Source organism: Helianthus annuus, chromosome 11 (genome assembly GCF_002127325.2).
Source record: "Helianthus annuus cultivar XRQ/B chromosome 11, HanXRQr2.0-SUNRISE, whole genome shotgun sequence".
NCBI lineage: Eukaryota > Viridiplantae > Streptophyta > Magnoliopsida > Asterales > Asteraceae > Helianthus > Helianthus annuus.
In genome coordinates this window covers 26,958,770-26,976,833 of record NC_035443.2, presented here as the reverse complement: position 1 = coordinate 26,976,833, position 18,064 = coordinate 26,958,770, and the positions used below count along the sequence as shown (strand labels likewise).

At 36.7% G+C, this 18,064-nt stretch overlaps 1 protein-coding gene across 6 annotated transcripts; it reads right to left on the bottom strand.

Moving 5' to 3' along the window:
- Positions 1–240: 240 nt before the first annotated feature.
- LOC110888058 (G-type lectin S-receptor-like serine/threonine-protein kinase At4g27290) lies at positions 241–5,258 on the bottom strand. Of its 6 annotated transcripts, XM_035979670.1 has the most exons (8): positions 5,095–5,221; positions 2,517–3,810; positions 2,305–2,430; positions 2,083–2,207; positions 1,526–1,736; positions 1,204–1,441; positions 979–1,129; positions 241–653 (listed from the first exon to the last, which is right to left on the bottom strand). In XM_035979670.1, the coding sequence occupies exons 5-8, from the start codon at positions 1,575–1,577 to the stop codon at positions 525–527; spliced, it is 570 nt and encodes a 189-aa protein (XP_035835563.1). In that variant the 5' UTR covers positions 1,578–1,736; positions 2,083–2,207; positions 2,305–2,430; positions 2,517–3,810; positions 5,095–5,221; the 3' UTR covers positions 241–524. The 6 variants fall into 6 exon arrangements, 1 of the variants encoding a protein (XP_035835563.1); XR_004872284.1 differs by lacking the exon at positions 241–653 and having other exon boundaries at positions 991–1,129; positions 1,215–1,441; positions 2,305–2,420; positions 5,095–5,258; XR_004872282.1 differs by lacking the exon at positions 241–653 and having other exon boundaries at positions 991–1,129; positions 1,215–1,441; positions 5,095–5,251.
- Between the last annotated feature and the right edge of the window lie 12,806 nt (positions 5,259–18,064).

The following is an 18,064-nucleotide window of genomic DNA, read 5'->3' as shown; positions in this document are numbered from 1 at the left end:
ACCGGAAAATTCTAATAACCGCCCCTAACTTTATATTATAAAGAATAACAATAATAATGATATAATATCACCTATAAACTTAATAAACCTATATAAGATCTAGCTTATATTTAATATTGATCTAATAGAAATGGGTCATAAGCTTATTAGGGTTGATGGCAGGAAGACATTAAAATACCCATTTGTCTTCCTTTATCCAAATGCTGGTATATTTCTTTACACTTATAAAACTAAATACTAGGAAGTGAAATTGAACAACTTAAATTAAATGAAGGAATGGTGAGAGTGAGTAAGTTAATACAGATGATGTTTGACTAATATCTTGTATATTACATATCACTTTCAGCTTATCTACCATTCAACACTGTAATGGTAAGATCATTATTAGACCATAGTTTATCTAAGCTTGAAGATTTTGTCGTATCTTGTGTAGCTTTTCCAACATAAAAACCTGGTTCTTTGGGTGAAGGCAATTGACCCTCACTCTCCAACATCAGGATCACAGAAGTCATGGTCGGTCTATCTTATGGGTGACGTTGAACACACAGCAAAGCAACATGGATTGATCGTAAAACCTGAGACACATTGCTCGATTCACCTAGGCACTTGGCAACTAATTCCAAAGATCTGTCTTCATTATGGAGTACCCATGCCTGTCAAGACCAAAGAACGCGTACATATATCATGTTTTGTTGTTTCAATGGGCATGTTGCATTAAAGAAGTAACCAATTTATGTGGGTTCAACTAGCCAGAATTTGTCATAGTTTAGGTAATCTTCCAAGTTAAACACCATGTATGGAAAAGTCAACATAGTAAATTACCACAAACAAACACATTATATTTTGATAGGCAAACCAGATGAGATTACCTTAAATCAATTCTCTATTAATATTTTGAGTTTCCATAATCAAACTTTTATAATTTGGTCAGTTCCCTTATTGGTGAAAAAAAAAGCATTTTACCAGGCTGAAACTTACATGTCCAGTAAGGTTGTTGCAGTGTTCTTTGTGGACAAATTCTCTGTTTTTCAACCCAGACACAATTTCCAGCACTACTACGCCAAAGCTATATACATCCGATTGTATAGAAAAGATACCATTTCCTGCATACTCTGGTGCCAGGTAGCCACTGTGAGGAATCAAGTAATTAATGTTAGTGATTCACTAAATAAACGGTATGAGGTTAGGATAGATGAATCTCACTATGTTCCAACCACTTTGTTTGTCTTTGCCTCCGTCTGAGTTCCACCAAATGCTCTAGCTGTGCCAAAATCTGATATCTTTGGATTCATATCCTTGTCAAGCAATATATTGCTGACTTTGAGATCTCTATGTATGATTCTGAGCCGAGAATCCTGGTGAAGATAAAGAAGTCCACGTGCAATTCCAATAATAATGTTGTAACGTGCTGGCCAATCAACGAGTTCCATAGGAGTTTTATCTGTAATCAATATTTTCAATTTTTAGTTTACACCCTTGTGCATATAATCATATGATACTTTTTTTTTCTAATTATCTCATATACCAAATATGAAAGAATCCAGGCCTTTGTTTGGCATGTATTCATAAATCAGCATCACTTCGGCACCTTCTACGCAGCAGCCCAAGAGCTTAACAAGATTGCGATGTTGTAGTCTAGATATCGAGATGACTTCATTCTTAAACTCGTGAAGTCCTTGGGTGGATGTTTTTGCTAGCCGCTTCACTGCTATTTCCTTCCCATTTTCGAGTACACCCTATTCTTATTAATATTGTTAGGTAAATCAAAATAGTACTCACTTTTGACCATGAACCACACAAAAAAACAAGAATACCAATAGTGCACAGATGTCAAACAATAAATGAATAAAACCATTTATGTGGTTTAGCTAATCATATAATTAATGGATCATCATATAGTTTGTTCACAATGCAACAAATGTTTGGCACAGAAGTATGCTGGCACAATTCTGATCCGTATTCTGAACAATCATTTGCTTTAACTTTTTTTACTTAAGCTAAGAATCATCTTATACGTTGTAAACGGGTCCAAAACCGTTTACACTAGATGTACTAAATAGGTCATACAATTGTAAAATATACCTTGTAAACGGGTCCAAAACCGCCCTCTCCAAGTTTGTTGTTTATTGAAAAGCTTTTTGTAGCTTTAAGTATTGTAGACAAACCAATTAGTGGTAGTTCTAGATCTTCATCGCTGCTTTGTGTCCCTAATATGATTACGTGAAATCTGTTATTAGTAATCCCTTTTACTAATGGAGCCGACCTATTCATAGTAGAAAAATAGTTTGTGTTCAAAATTCATACCTTGTTGCTGTTGCTTCTTCCTCTTAAAATGACAAAATAAGCATATTGCAACTAGTAAGACCAAAACTACAACTGCGATGGGGACAATAACTTGTCCTCTTATCCCTGCACTTGATCTTTTACTATCTGTGTCAATATATAATGTCTTAAGCTGACATTTATACAGATAACCACGAAGTTAGTAATGAAAATAAGAATTGTTTTTGAATTACCTAACTCTGAAGCTGACACTCGTATATAAAGAGTGTCCCCACTTTCAGAAATTGTTCAGATATCAATTAGGCCACCAAACCATAGCAAGCAGCCACTCCCAGTCCCTGAAATATTCAAAGTTGTGTAAGCAGTACACGAACAATTTCTTTTACACATCTGCTCACACTCTAAAAGTGTCATGGTCTGGTTATACCATGACCCCCGAGTGTCGGGTAACTTTAAATTTGAATATTTGTTGAACCCTTCCCTGGGGTTACAATCCAAAGGGATAGTATGTCGACACCCTTGTGAGCAATCTGTAATCTTCCACTGATCAGGAGATTTGGGTTCAAACCCCTTCAAACATTCACAAACAGGGGACTTGACAATGTCACAGCTCCCAAATGGCCCGCACATCGCGTATTGATCACAGAGATCGTTTTGTCTGGCCAAATAAAGTTTCCATTCTTGTTTGCTATCGACCCATACGAGGCGCTCTACACGACCATTTGGTTGTAACACCAGCCTCGTAATAACTGAAGTATCTATAAGATTATATTGGTAGTAAATTTCTTTGTGGTTCACAACAAAGGTGAAGTTGTAAAACCGATTTGGTTTCAGATTAGAGACTCCGGTAAACCTGAGTCCGTTCCAAGGACCTGCCCGGAACTTTATATCCTGGTCTTCTAATAGGATCAGCTGAGGGTAACCTCTGGTTTCAATCCCATAAGAAAACTCACCGAAAGCAGGATCATCGGGGGATTTCCATGACGTGAAGTGTCTGTCAATACCAGTAACCAAATTCCTACCCAGCTTCATTCCGGGAAGTAAAGTATCTGTCATAAAGTTGAAACTTTGCCAGATGGGATCTTCTTTATTGATGCCTCCACCTTCCTCGTAAATTATAAAGTTTCCTGTATCTAGAAGCTGACCAATCGGATTATTCCTCACTGACGTCGTTGATGAGTTCTCTGATGACCATAAGACATTGCCCCTGGTGGCATCGCGGAGAATTAAAATCCCCTGACAGGTGAGAGTTAGCTCACCAGAGGTACTAGTGAGTGGTGTGTTCCTGTTGGCTACCCATACAACGGTTCTGGTGGATATTTTCTTGTACCATATTCCAACATAATAGTTCGTTGAGTTACCAAGGTTAAAGAAACCAAGCTCGAAGGTTTCTAGCGGCGAAATGATGGTTTCGTTATATCTGATGATCTGGTTTGCAGATACAGTGTCTGCAGTGTGGGTACGAGGTATTGATGCAAAAATTACAACGAAGCTAAAGAACAACTTGGTCTTGGTCATTCTTCTTTCCTATGTATAACGTATCAGGAAATTAAAAAAAACAACACTCAATGTGGATGGATCAAGGAATTAAATGTCATTTTGTTTCTGTTAAAAGGTAGTACTATTTTATTTTCAGCTTTTGGTAGTCAATTTGAACTGAAATTCTACCAAGTAAATACCTTTATTTCTTTCTTTCTTATTCAACACAATTAGACACATGTAAATGAAAGTTTGTATACGTCTTCCGCATACCTCTAATATATGAAAATACTTTCATGTTGTCATATATATATATATATATATATATATATATATATATATATATATATATATATATATATATATATATATAACTTAGAAGTTTTATTACATAAACAGTATGGTAATCATTACTAGCTAAGTTGGTTAAATGTACCCTTTATTATTTTAATGGTACCGACTGAAGACATCAAATCAGAGTGGTATTAGTGTTGTCTTCTAATGGGAAAAGGGGTAATAATAATAACTTGACAACTCAAAGAAAGTATAAAAAGTTAAAAGACTAAAGCAAAGAGACATTTAGCACAACCCATGGTTAGCTACTAAACGTATCACTTAGGTTGAGTGGTGTGAAATAAAGTCCTTAAGGGCTTTAAGACGTCACGTAGATAGAAGGCTTTAAATCTTCCGCCGTTAACTAGCATGGAGTGGAATAAAGCTTCATAGAGCCCTTTTAACTTAATAAAACAAAGAAAAAAAAAATCTGATTTGTTTATGCACATGGGCCAAAGTATTAATCAAACATATACATCCCACTTGAATGATGAAAAACAATAATAGGCCCCCCAGTTTACCAATAATAACAGGTTTGGCTCTACTTTTCGAAAAATAACACGTTTAAAACATCTGCTTGAACCTATTTTCCATTATAAAATCCATTTAGTTTGTATAAAAATGACTTCCACTAACCACAGTCACATTTGTGTAATTTATTTAAAACAATAAATAATTTAGCTTGTATAAAACAACTTCCACTAACCACAATCATATCTGTGTAATTAATTTAAAAAATAATAAAAGCAAAATATCTAATCAACAATAGTCGAGCCGAGCCAGAGCTCGACCAGGCTCGAACTCGGTTCGAAGGTAATTTTTCAAGCTGGAGCTCGGCCCAAAGGTAATTTCAACACCCACTTCAACATTGTTCCCCCACCAACCCAATTCAAAGCTTTCTGGTACGTTCGATCACATTCTAAAAAAGGGACATTATGACAAGTTCAAAGCGAATTTTAGTTGTTTTTGAAACAAAAAGGAGATAAAATGTACAACAACCTGATTCCTTCATGGTGACCATTGTTCTTCCCATTCTACTTCATCCCGAAATGGTTTCTTTTGCTGCAACTCGAACGGGAAAAATGGTTTGTTTGGCTGCAATTGGGGTCGTAAGAGGCGGCGACGAGTGTCGGACAAGACGGAGACGACCATATCTGTGGTCCGAGGTGCCGTGTAACAGGGGCTGTCGGTTGGCAGTTTTGGGAAGAAAGAGGAGGTGGTTTGATTTTGTACGTGATAACCCCCGAAGAGATTTGCAGCGGAATCTTCATATGGTTTTGACACCATGGTTACAGCGGATTAATAACAATGTGTGAATATCGAGAGTGAATGGACAATTAGACAGTTGTGGTTAATTGTCTTGGTACCGAGTTATGTTCCCGGTATTCGACTTAAATACATAATGGTAGAGAAGGTTGTGAGAGCGGTTGAGAATTTTGGCGGGAATAACCGCTATTCGAAACGTTATCAACCACCGATACACACCCGATCATCTACACCGTTTCAGATATACATACTTAACATAATGTACCTGTACTTAATAATAATATTACATAAATTATGTTTATAATATCTAATACTCTCCCCTAAACATAATTCCGTTTGCGGGAGTATTTCAGCACACTTTCATTTGCGTCGTCCATTGCTGCTTTAGCTCTGTTGAAATCAAACTTTCGTCTTGTTTGCCTCCTCTTGTTTTCATTCCATTCATTGTTGAACATTGCATAATGCTCCGATGAATCTTTTGTAACTCCTTGGTTGTCTTCAGCCCTTACCTCTTGACCTGCATCATGTTCAGCAATGTCTCCCTCACTCCGGCTGCCCCTCGGATCTGCATTCTTTCCCAGCATTGATTCTTCTTCAGTCACACCCTTGTCTTGTACATTGGATTGAATGGTTTTAAACTTGTAATAATATACAATAACATCTAAATACATTGCATATACCAGACGCATTAATTCCCCATCGTCATATTCAAATCCCATTTCTTTGGCTACCATTGGCCATAGATTATTTTCTGTCACTACACGGTGTCCCCCTTCTCTTTCTGTTATTAGATATATATCCAACATATATATTCTTCGATTGTTAGAAGCATAGGCTGGAATTGGTCTTGCTGTCACCCTTAATTTTTCAGTCATGAACCACTCCACCATTTCGTCAAACTTTGTTTGCAGAATGAACTTGTATTTTCGGACGTAATCATCATCGTCCAACATGTTAAACAGTGCCTTACAGTCTAAGAAATCCTTGAACTTCATAGTTTGAAGTATCAAAATGTTCCAGTCAAATTCATTGGATTATATTTCAAGTTTCTCGAAATAATCATTCAAGAAGTTTGATTTGTATTTCATAAACTCAGATTCCTTTTTCATCAGTGCTTGTTTTTCCATTTCACACATTTCTTCTTCCTTTGTTAGACCTGATGTTGTACTTTTGATGTTGACTAATGGAACACTAAATGTCGGAAACAATTTACATGTGTCTCCAGTAAATTTTACTGTGAACCCTTGTGTTATCAATTGATCGAAACTTAAGACATTTCTGTCTATGTCTTGAGTATAAAAGACACTTTGTATCCGGAACTTTTCTATTCCAGAAACAACATCTACAACACCAATCCCTCTAATGAAGTAAAACTGATTTTCCCCAGTTTTGGTTTCAACATCATTCATGCACTTGATACGCTTAAACATATCTAGATTTCCTGAAAAATGATGTTTAAGGGATTTACTTACATACCACATGTTTGACCATAACCCTCCAGCACTTTGGTAACCCCCGAAGAGATTTGCAGCGGAATCTTCATATGGTTATGACACCATGGTTACAGCGGATTAATAACAATGTGTGAATATCGAGAGTGAATGGACAATTAGACAGTTGTGGTTAATTGTCTTGGTACCGAGTTATGTTCCCGGTATTCGACTTAAATACATAATGGTAGAGAACGGTTGTGAGCGCGGTTGAGAATTTTGGCGGGAATAACCGCTATTCGAAACGTTATCAACCACCGATACACACACGAATATCTACACCGTTTCAGATATACATACTTAACATAATGTACATGTACTTAATAATAATATTACATAAATTATGTTTATAATATCTAATAGTACGTATACATCTTCAAGTTGAATTTGACCTGTAAAGTACAACTTGACCATTACAAACGAAATACAAACGGCCAGAGAACTTGTTACCTGCCAAATTATTAATCAAACATAAACAGCCCAGCTGAATGTTAAAATACAATAATAGGCCCCAAGTTCATTTGCTTTTAATATTTGGCCGGACTTCAAAACCAAAACTCAATGGATTTTAACTTTGTTATAAAGTTCTATTTTTGTTACGCAGAAGACATTTGATGTTATGGTACCGTCATTTGGTATAGTAATCGTAAGAGAAAACCCAAAAAATATGTTCATTATTTGTACCGACACACGCTATAGCAGCCCAAAGAGAAAACCCAAAAAATAAGGTCCTAGTATGACCAAAATTATATCTAAATTGTGCTCAGTTTGTTGCGGTGAGGCAAAAAACAGATGAGTTAAAACGACTTGAACAGAATTATTAAATACGGTCGTTTCAGGTTAGCTAAACAATACTCTTTATACTTGGTTTAATTTATATGTACGCTTAGGGGGTGTTTGTTGTTTCTTCAAACATTTTCAAGGGAGAGCTGATGTCTGCAGGCGCACAGACGTTACCCTTGAAAATTGTTTGTTTTTTTTTCTTTTAAACAGATCTGAAAATGGCTTTTTTCAGCTTAAAAAAAAGCTATCCCCCCTTTCCTTCAAACATCTTCACAAGTTCTGAACTCAAAAACCCTCCTGTTCATCATCATCTTTACCATGTTTCCCCCAAATCAAAATCCCCATTGAAGAACAACAACAACCTCACAACAATAATAACCACCACCCCTGCCGTAAGAACACCAACTCCTGTTCATCATCATCTTCACCTCAGTCAGCCACCACCACCGTCGCGGCTGCCATCAACCTTCAACATCATCTTCTTCAACATCATCTTCGATCATCCTCATCTGCGATCTCTCTCTCTCTTCGATCTCTCTCTCTCTCTCTCTCTTCGATCTTTCCCTTTGTTCTGAATCATCGATTCTTCTCAGAATCATCGATTCTTCTCAAATGGGTTTCTCCAAATTCCCTTTCTTTCTCATCCAAATCCTCTAAAAATCTAATCTTGACTTCAATTTCATCATACCCACCAAGAATGACAGTCAAAATCGGTTCAATATCTTATGTTTCCACATCTTTATCTTCTTCGTTCCACCCCACAAAAACTCCACAGGTATGATTCTTTAATAATTCCAAGAATACCCTCTTTGATTTCTTTTATTTGTAATGTTTATATGTAACTTAATTCAGATAAGTTTGTGTTGATTTTGAATTTTAGGTTTAGTTTTTAATTCTTGTGGATAGGGAAAATAAAACAAAGTTCATGTTTGTACAGACGGTATCAATTTATAAAAACAAACAGTCTTATATTTTCAGCTCGAAGAGCATAAGACCACATCTTCAGTTGCAGACATGAAAACAGATGAAATCAGCTTGCAGATAATTTATGTCTGCAAAAAAACAAACAGCACATTACATTATATACTAGATTATTACCCGCGTAATACAAGGGATTAAGGATATAAATTTGTAAATTGTTTAATTTTATATTCTCTTCATAAATTTACATAAGTGAATTTTTTTACCATAGATGATGCAATAATTGGTCATGTGTAAAAACCAATTCTTTTAGAAACAAACCAACGTCACATAGAAATTGTCATATACTTTTATTAAATGAAATAAAGGGATAAACGTTCAAATGCTAGTATTACTTCCGGATAATATGAGTGCCTCAATAACCTGGTCATCCAGTGATAGGACCTGTAGTCGAGTTCCATTACATAAACCATTTTTCAATCAATATTTCTTAATAACGTCACTGGAACACTGACCTTTGTTAATTATCAATGGTTTGGCAAGCCTAAAAATATAACTCCATTTAGGACATCCGATGAGTATAGACTTGCATCAAAATTATTATTATGAAGATATTTTATCCTTAAATCTGTTTATTACACGGATCTAATAACATTAAAAGTGTTTTCAAAGCATGGAAGTAAATCGGTTTTCAAATATCAGATTAACCTATTCTTTACCTTTTTGATTATTATAATATAAAATAATAATTTATTTAATAGATGGTTTAAACATATAGTAAAAATCATTTTAAAGAATAAGAAGGTGTTGTCACATTTACATTATTTGAAATTGTTTATTATAAGTAGAATTGTTACTAATAACTAACTAAATGTTTTAGACAAGTCAAAAGTAAATAATCAATATCTAAGTACAAAATAAAATATTTATTAGTAGGTTGTTAAGGAACTTTTTATTGTTTTGTATTAATTAATAATAATAATAATAATAATAATAATAATAATAATAATAATAATAATAATAATAATAATAATAATAATAATAATAATAATAATAATAATAATAATAGTGAATTGAAGGAGAGAATGCCATGTGGCATTAAGTAGGCTCTTGTTTTAGTATGAGAATGTCATGTGGCATTATGTATATTTTTTTATTAGTATTAGATATGTAGGGGACAGTTGCCGTACAAGATATATATTACGTGCGAACTATACGTGACAATCTAAGACATTCATTTCGTAGATCGATGGTTAAAGTTAACGCGGTGACAATTAGGTAATTTAAACAATTCTACAACTGAAAAAACAAATTGAAAACGGGCATATTCATCATAAAAATTTGAAAACCCCGCTCTTTAAACAAAATCGTCTCTTCATTCTCTTTATTATTCAAAGTTAAATTACGAAATCGCAACACCCCTAAATTGCTCATTCATATTTGAAGGCGAAATACGCATCTTTTTTACAGAAATATTAACGTAGGTGCATAATGTTATCCTATATACAATTTCATAGTCGATTTGTATCTTTATCTGAATTACGTCATTAACATCATAGGTGACGACCTTATATAAATATCTGAAATGGATCCTTTGAAAAAGAGGAAAGACGAAGGTAAGTACATTATGTAATTTTTATTGTCGAATTTTGTGACAATGAACTTAACTAGATATTTTTTATTCATAGGTACCAGCAAAACAATGGTAAACTTGGAAATTTCAGAGCAAAGAAGAAACAAGAACAATGACAGGCCTTCTATAAAACTAACGGTAAGTGATTCTAGATAGGTATACATTGAGTATACGGTTAGTGATTTTAGATTTAGGTATACATTGAGTATCTAGTACGTGATTTGGATATTATTTGATGATCTAATATGTGATTATAGATGTAGAGTTACATTGAGAATTTTGCACACATGGTACGTGATTCTAGATGTAGGGTTACATTGCGTATCTGGTACATGATTCTAGATTTAGGTATACATTGGGTATCTGGGGTGTGATTAAGGTATTCATTGATCATTTGGTACATGATTATAGATGTAGTGTTACCCTTAGTATTTGTTACTATTTGCACACATGGTACATGATTATTAATAGCCTACCGTAAATCACGCTAGTGATTTCTGTATATATGGATTGTAATTATTGATCATAAAGGTACAATATATATATGTACAAATAAGCCTGAACTAGGAAAGGGAATAAACGTGATTAATACAATAATTACAATCCATATATACAGAAATCACTAGCGTGATTTACGGTAGGTTATTAATTATAGATGTAGGGTTACATTGAGATTTTGTTACTACTTGCACATATGGTATACATAACCTCAAATACATGGTATTCCTTATACTTAGTCATTGTTTGTAAAATTAGGAACTTATAGATAACCTTTAGGTGGCATTTGTTTCTTATGATGATGATTTCGAAAACCTACCTAAACGTTTAAAAGATTCAACTGTAGTTTTGGTAAGCAATTTACCTTCAAGAAAATCCTTTGTTCCATACACAAATAATAAGCTAAAATTACGAGAAAATGTGAACAACCTCACATAAGCTATAAACACTTTTACAAAGCCTCAAAAAGCAGCAATTACAATGTAGGTCCCTCTCGGAGGATCGAGAACAAACCTATACCTTGTTATACCAACCCACTAGCGAGTGCGGAATCCAAGCTAGTAGGCAAACCGGGATGAGACAAGCAGAAACACAATCACACAAAGATTCACCGATTAACACTAGTCGTATTAATGCAAATGAAAGTTTCGGTTACAAGCACAATGTTTACAAGTCTAACATGTAAACTCTCAAGTGTGTGTGTGTGAGTTCCGACAGAATGCTCTCAAAGAAACACTCTATCTCTCGGTGCAAATGGCAGAACTTCAGAACTTACTCACACTCAACACATGCATGGGTATATATACCCAGCTCAGCAAGTCTGCTCGAAGGACTTGACAGATGGTCCGAAGGAGCATCTGTCGACCACATGTTACACGAAAGATCAGCATGGACCTCGAAGGATCATCCTTCGAGGTCTAATGGTCGAACCATGGTCGAACCATATCTTTCGATCACCTCGAAGGATCAGGTGTATCCTTCGAGGCTATCCTTCGATCAGAACCTCTTTCAAATGTTGTCCAAGTCAAACCGGAGGATGGTTGACTTGGTCAACTTACAATACAAATCAGGACATCGTTTATATCAGACCGAATACAGACAAAGTACAGACACAAGTGCACCAACAAACTCCCCCTTGGCTGTAGCTTTGTCTTTGATCTCTAAGCTTTGTCTTGTTCTTCTAAAAGTGTAGACTCGTCTTAAACTTCGACGGTCTTTGGTCTTCAGGTCTTCAAGACTTTGATGTCCTATCATGTCTTCAATGTCGGAGGATCTTCAAAGTCTTCACGTCTTGAAAGTAGAAAGTGTATCAACAAACTACCCGTATCATGTAGGAAGTGTGTTGACAAACTCCCCCTTAACATAAGCTCCCCCTTGAGTTATGCTCGTGAAATACTTTATCTTTATGAAGTGAGATCCCTGTGGTGATGATGATGGCCAGCGGCAACTCGATCATCTTCATCTTTTGAGCGCCTTCTCGTTGTGTCTTCATTCCAAAGCTTGTCATCGACCATGTTCTCCTAGCCTTTAGAATCTGCACATGCAAGAAATCTAAACGCGTAATGAGAACAACTGCTTGAAATATAGTATAAACAAATGACACACGAATGACCATGTCACTATCAAATACCGTCCGACAGTTTGAAAGTTTTTCAAATTTATCAATTTCAGATTTTAACTTTCAAAACATGCAAATTTTGACCGTTTATGAAGATTTAGTCAATTCGGTTTTCAGTCAGGTTTCAGGTAACGAAGACTTGAGCTCCAACATCGTACGATCGAAAATAAGGCAGAAATAAAATCTTTTTGGCTTTTATAAAGTTTATATTAAAACAAGCCTAAAATCTTTTTGGTATTTTTGAGATTAAAAGACAACAATTTAAAATCCTTTGAGTGTTATCAAACGACATCACCGCTAATGTCGTGCTGATATGCACCAAACGACGAAACTGTTTAAAAGAAATAATAAAAGTTAAGCAGTAAATAAATAAATATATACAAACATTCTTTTTGCGAGTTTCGAGGGTAAGAGAATCATATCAGTGTACGGTCATGCCAAAACACTCTTGTTGTTCAGTTAGTTAACATTAAGATAAGCATCCTATAACAATTATCGGTATTGTTGTCCACTTAAGCTCAACTTATCAGATGTAATCATGTTTAGAGGATACGTTAATGTATGATTTATACTTACCGACCGGTGTTCATCCACATCACGACACATTCCCGTATCAAGGTATGCACGAGGGTTCATCTTACCGGTGAGTATACCGATTATCATCTGTTTGACCGTATATTGATGTGAGATTCTCACTTATTTTGATTTGAAAACAAGCCCTATGTGATAGAATCACTTATTGATGAGGAACTTGATTTTCATATGCATGAGGGCACAGGTGCAAGTCCGTGAACAGGTCAGTACTTTCGTACAGCAGAGAGACGAACTTGACACCCGGATAAATGTGATATTTTATCACTTATTTGATATGGACATGTGATTGTTTATCACTTATTGAGGTCGAATACAGTATGTAATATGTACACGTATGTATAGTATCATGGAAGATCTAGACTTGCGTCCCCGTTATTTTTCGGTAAAAGATACAACCATGATACCCAGATGATAAGCAGCATAAAGACCGAATATCTCAGAACCTCGGCAATCTATCAAACGAAATTTCGGTACTAAGACCATATGCCAATGAATGGTTCCCACCTGGTCTTCAGTCGATTAAGATTTATATCACCCTGCACACTTTAAAATGATTGTGAGCCTACCGATACATCTTATATAGAGCTGCTTATCGTTTTTCATTTAAGGTTTAAAGAGGTTTGGATAGACCACTGATGTACTATCATTTTCTCTTTTGCTCGCCAGGAAACTCATTTTTGATTTTCTATTGTTTTTGTGTTTTTGAAATTTTTCGATGTTTTTGGATTTTCAGATTTTTGGATTTACTCCCCCTAAAATCAACAAACTAAGATAAATTTAAAAACACACAAAGATATATACAAAAATGATTTTCCGATGTTGGTTTTACTCTTGCTTGACCTTAATGCCGTTTACCAATAATAAAAAGTCAAATCTAGATTTGTCAAAAGCTTTGGTAAATAAGTCGGCACGTTGGTCATCGGTGTGGACCTTAACAACATCGATTAGCCTTTTCTCAAAGCAATCACGTATGAAGTGATATTTGATTTCGATGTGTTTGGTCTTTGAATGCTGCACAGGATTTCTAGTGATATCTAAAGCAGCAGAATTATCAACGTAAATAGGAGTAGTTAGGAATTCAAAACCGTAGTCCCGCATCTGTTGTTGGATCCAAAGAACTTGGGAGCAACAACTTGAGGCAGCAATGTATTCAGCTTCGCATGTTGATGTAGCTACACACGTCTGCTTCTTGCACTGCCATGTGACTAGGCGATTTCCTAAAAACTGACATCCAGCCGTTGTGGATTTACCGTCGATTTTGCATCCGCCAAAATCAGAATCACTGAAAGCTACCAATTCAAAGTTATTATCCCTAGGGTACCACAGACCGGTGTCAGGGTACGCCTTCAAATAACGAAAAATCCTTTTAACAGCAGCAAGATGTGAGGCCTTCGGGTTAACTTGATATCTGGCAAGCAGGCACGTCGGGTACATTATGTCTGGCCTTGATGCTGTGAGGTACATAAGAGATCCGATCATAGCGCGATAGATTGAAGGGCTAACAGCTTCTCCCTTCAAGTCTGGAGTAATTCCGTGATTAGTTGGCAATGGGGTACCAATGGGCGTTGCATCAGACATCTGGAACCGGCTCAAGATGTCACCAACATATTTAGTCTGATGGATGAATATCCCAGACTCCGTTTGTTGTACTTGTAGGCCCAAGAAGAAAGTCATTTCCCCCATAGCACTCATCTCGAATTTATCCTGCATAATGCGCTCGAATTCCCTACACAAAACATCATTAGTAGAACCAAAAATAATGTCATCAACGTATACCTGTACCAGAAGAAGATCTCCATCTTGTTCCTTGATGAAAAGAGTACAGTCGATAAGACCTCTACGAAAACCGTTCTCCAGCAGATAGTGTGATAAGGTTGCATACCAAGCTCGTGGTGCTTGATGAAGACCATAGAGAGCTTTGTTGAGCAACCAAACCCGATCGGGATGGATAGGATCTTCAAAACCTGGAGGCTGTTCGACGTACACCTCTTCTTCAACCACACCATGTAAAAATGCACTTTTCACGTCCATCTAATAAACCTTGAATCCTTTGAAAGACGCATAGGCTAGAAAGATTCGAATTGCTTCGAGACGTGCCACTGGTGCATAGACTTCGTTGTAGTCGATTCCTTCAATCTGACGAAAACCTTGAACGACTAAACGTGCTTTGTTTCGGATAACAACTCCGCGGTCATCCTTTTTGCATTTGAAAACCCAACGGGTACCAATCTTCTTGTATCCAGCAGGTTTCTCTACGAGTTTCCAGACACCCAGCTTCTGGAATTGTTGCAGTTCTTCCTGCATTGCTTCAACCCAAGCATTATCTTTCAAGGCTTCTTTCCACGTTCTTGGTTCTTCTTGTGAGACATAACACGCGAAGGACCAGTCGTTTTGTTGCCCGGATTCTCGAATAGCTGCATACAAGCCTGCATTGTTGTTGTTTCGCAACATGTTTCTTGTTTGTACGCCACTTTGCACATTTCCAATGATGTTTTGTTGAGGATGGGTATTATGAATCCTTGTTTCTGGATTATCTGGAACTGGAACATTTATACCCAGGTTGTTAAGATTAAGATCAACAACCAATTCAAGACCCGGAATTGACGAAGAGGATGATGCAGTAGTCTCAGCTGTTCTATGTGTATCCACTGGAGGAGTACCCTCTGAAGTACCATGAACTGCTGTTGTAGGAGCTTCTTGATCTGCATCTAGAAATTCATCATCCTCTGAAGATTCGTTCAATTCGTTTGCATCATGAAAATCCTCATTATTGAGAGTATTATTGTTCACCGAAGAAGATGGTTCTTGATTCACAAGAATTGGACGAACCACCGGTGAAACTGTTGCATTGTCACTCTCGAAAAACATCCTAGCCGCAGCATTTTCTTCAACGGCTTCAACATTGATCGAATTGAAAAAGTCATCGTACTCAAACATCCAAGGTTGACCCGGATTTTTGACTGGCAAGGTGTGCCTTTGTACTCTGACCTCAGACCATTCCTCAACCCTTTTAGTCTCTAAATTCCAGACTCGTAAGTTAGGGGTGGCATACCCAAGAAAGTATCCATCAATTGCTCTTGCCCCAAACTTTCCATTAGGATCGATGATTGTGCATGGAGCTCCAAACGGTTCTAGATAAGACAAATCTGGTTTCCGTTTTTGAAGAAGCTCGAAGCAGGTCTTGTTGTGTCTTTTGACTGTAAGGACTCTGTTCAATGTGTAACATGCAGAGGCCACAGCTTCAGTCCAGAATGGAATGGGTAACTGTGACTCTACCAACATTGTCCTAGCAGTCTCGATCAATGTGCGGTTCTTACGTTCAGCGACACCATTCTGTTGAGGAGTATAAGCTGCACTAAACTCATGAAGAATACCCTTTGAAGTGCAGAACTCCGCCATTGAATGATTTTTAAATTCAGTACCATTGTCGCTGCGTATCCGCCTAACCTTCAACTTATACAAATTCTCAATCTGAATGATTAAGTTTTTGATAATACCAAAGGTTTCACTCTTGTGTGCCATGAACGCAACCCAAGAAAATCTTGAATAATCATCAGTAACCACAAGGCAGTATTGATCACCCCGAATACTCTTGTGCTTGACAGGACCGAACAAATCCATGTGCAAACGTTCAAGAGGAACTGCCACTGTGTTGATCTTCTTTATAGGGTGCTTCTTCTTTGTTTGCTTTCCTTTCTGGCACGAAACACAGACGTCTTGAAGATGAAAATTTTTGAGAGGAACACCATTCACCAATTCATTTGAAACCAAATGATTCATTTTGCGTAAGTGAATGTGACCCATTCGTCTGTGCCAAGAGATAGTGTCTTTTTCTGTGGCTTTGGAAACGAAACAAGTTGCTTGTGCAGACGTAGTAATAGCCTGGCTCATGTCAAGGACGTACAAATCATTTATCCTTGGAGCCGACAAGAGAATCCATTCTTTTGGAATTTTGAAGCCGGGTTTCAGCACATAACATCCATTAGCATCAAAGTGTACTGAAAATTTCTTGTCACAAATTTGAGAAACACTAAGAAGATTGTGATCAAGTTGTTGCACAAAATTGATCTTGTCAAAGCTGACAATCCCGTTAGATATCATTCCTTCACCCGTAATGTATCCACCTTTATCTCCAGCAAAAGCAACATAACCTCCTCTAATAGATTTAACGTCATAGAGAAGTTTCATGTCGCCTGTCATGTGCCTGGATGCCCCACTATCAACAATCCAATGACTACTGATAGTTCCTCCTGAAGCACCCTGCACATGAACTCAAATGAATTAGTTGGAGATGGGGACCCAAGCCATTGTGGTCTTGGGTCTTCCATTTTCATCAATGACAATAACTTCTTGTCTTTGATGGTTGGTGAATTGTGATGGTCCCCCTGATTCAACAACCGTTTTTGGTTTCCAAGTCTGTTTTGTTTCACCAGTGTTTTTCTTTAAAATTTTAACTTCTTGATGATTTGAAGTTTTAGAATTGTCTGGTTTTACAACAACAGATTGTTTTTGAACCGCATCGGTTTTAATCGCTTTTTCTATCTTTTTGACCTGTTGGCGTTTCTGTTTCTTTTCCCTTTCTTTTACAAGGCGGGGATCTTGTTTTGTGGAAACAGTTGGCTTACGGTCAGTTTTGCCACGGGGATCATCAACCTTTCCTTTCTGCTTATGAAGATATGGGCAGTTTCTAATAATGTGCCCAATGGTTCCACACTCAAAACATGATCTTCGTTCTACAAACCCCGAAGAATCATGTGATCGTCTAGCCGATGATGTTGATCTTTGTGAACCCGAGGTACTAGGCTTTGAACTGCTTGGTTCATTTCTTTTCTCGACAATAGCTTTCTTGACAAAATCTAAGTTAGATTGATTTTCAAACTTTTCAATTTTGTCTGTTCCCGTCGATTTCACAAAGTTAACATTCTTCTTCTTCTTTTGGTTCGGCTTCTTGTTAGCTTGAGCCGGTGCTTTACCTTTGGGTTTGGTGTGATTTTGCTGTGTTGGCACTGTTGGTAATTTCTTGTTACCAAATTGCTTTCGAACTTCAGCCTTTGGAATAGGAGGACACTGTGTAACTGTAACTTTAGGTCCTGCCTTTCCCAAGAACTTACTCGTCGAATTCTCAAAGACTTTGCAGATTAAGGATTGATTAACGTTCTTAATGGG

Excerpts from the sequence above, each read along its gene's own strand:
- LOC110888058 (XM_035979670.1), bottom strand. The coding sequence starts at position 1,577 with ATGCTGATTTATGAATACATGCCAAACAAAGGCCTGGATTCTTTCATA. Across the intron at positions 1,442-1,525 it reads CCTGGATTCTTTCATATTTG|ATAAAACTCCTATGGAACTC; the intron begins GTATATGAGATA and ends TATTGATTACAG. Across the intron at positions 654-978 it reads GCAACAACCTTACTGGACAT|GCATGGGTACTCCATAATGA; the intron begins GTAAGTTTCAGC and ends TGGTCTTGACAG.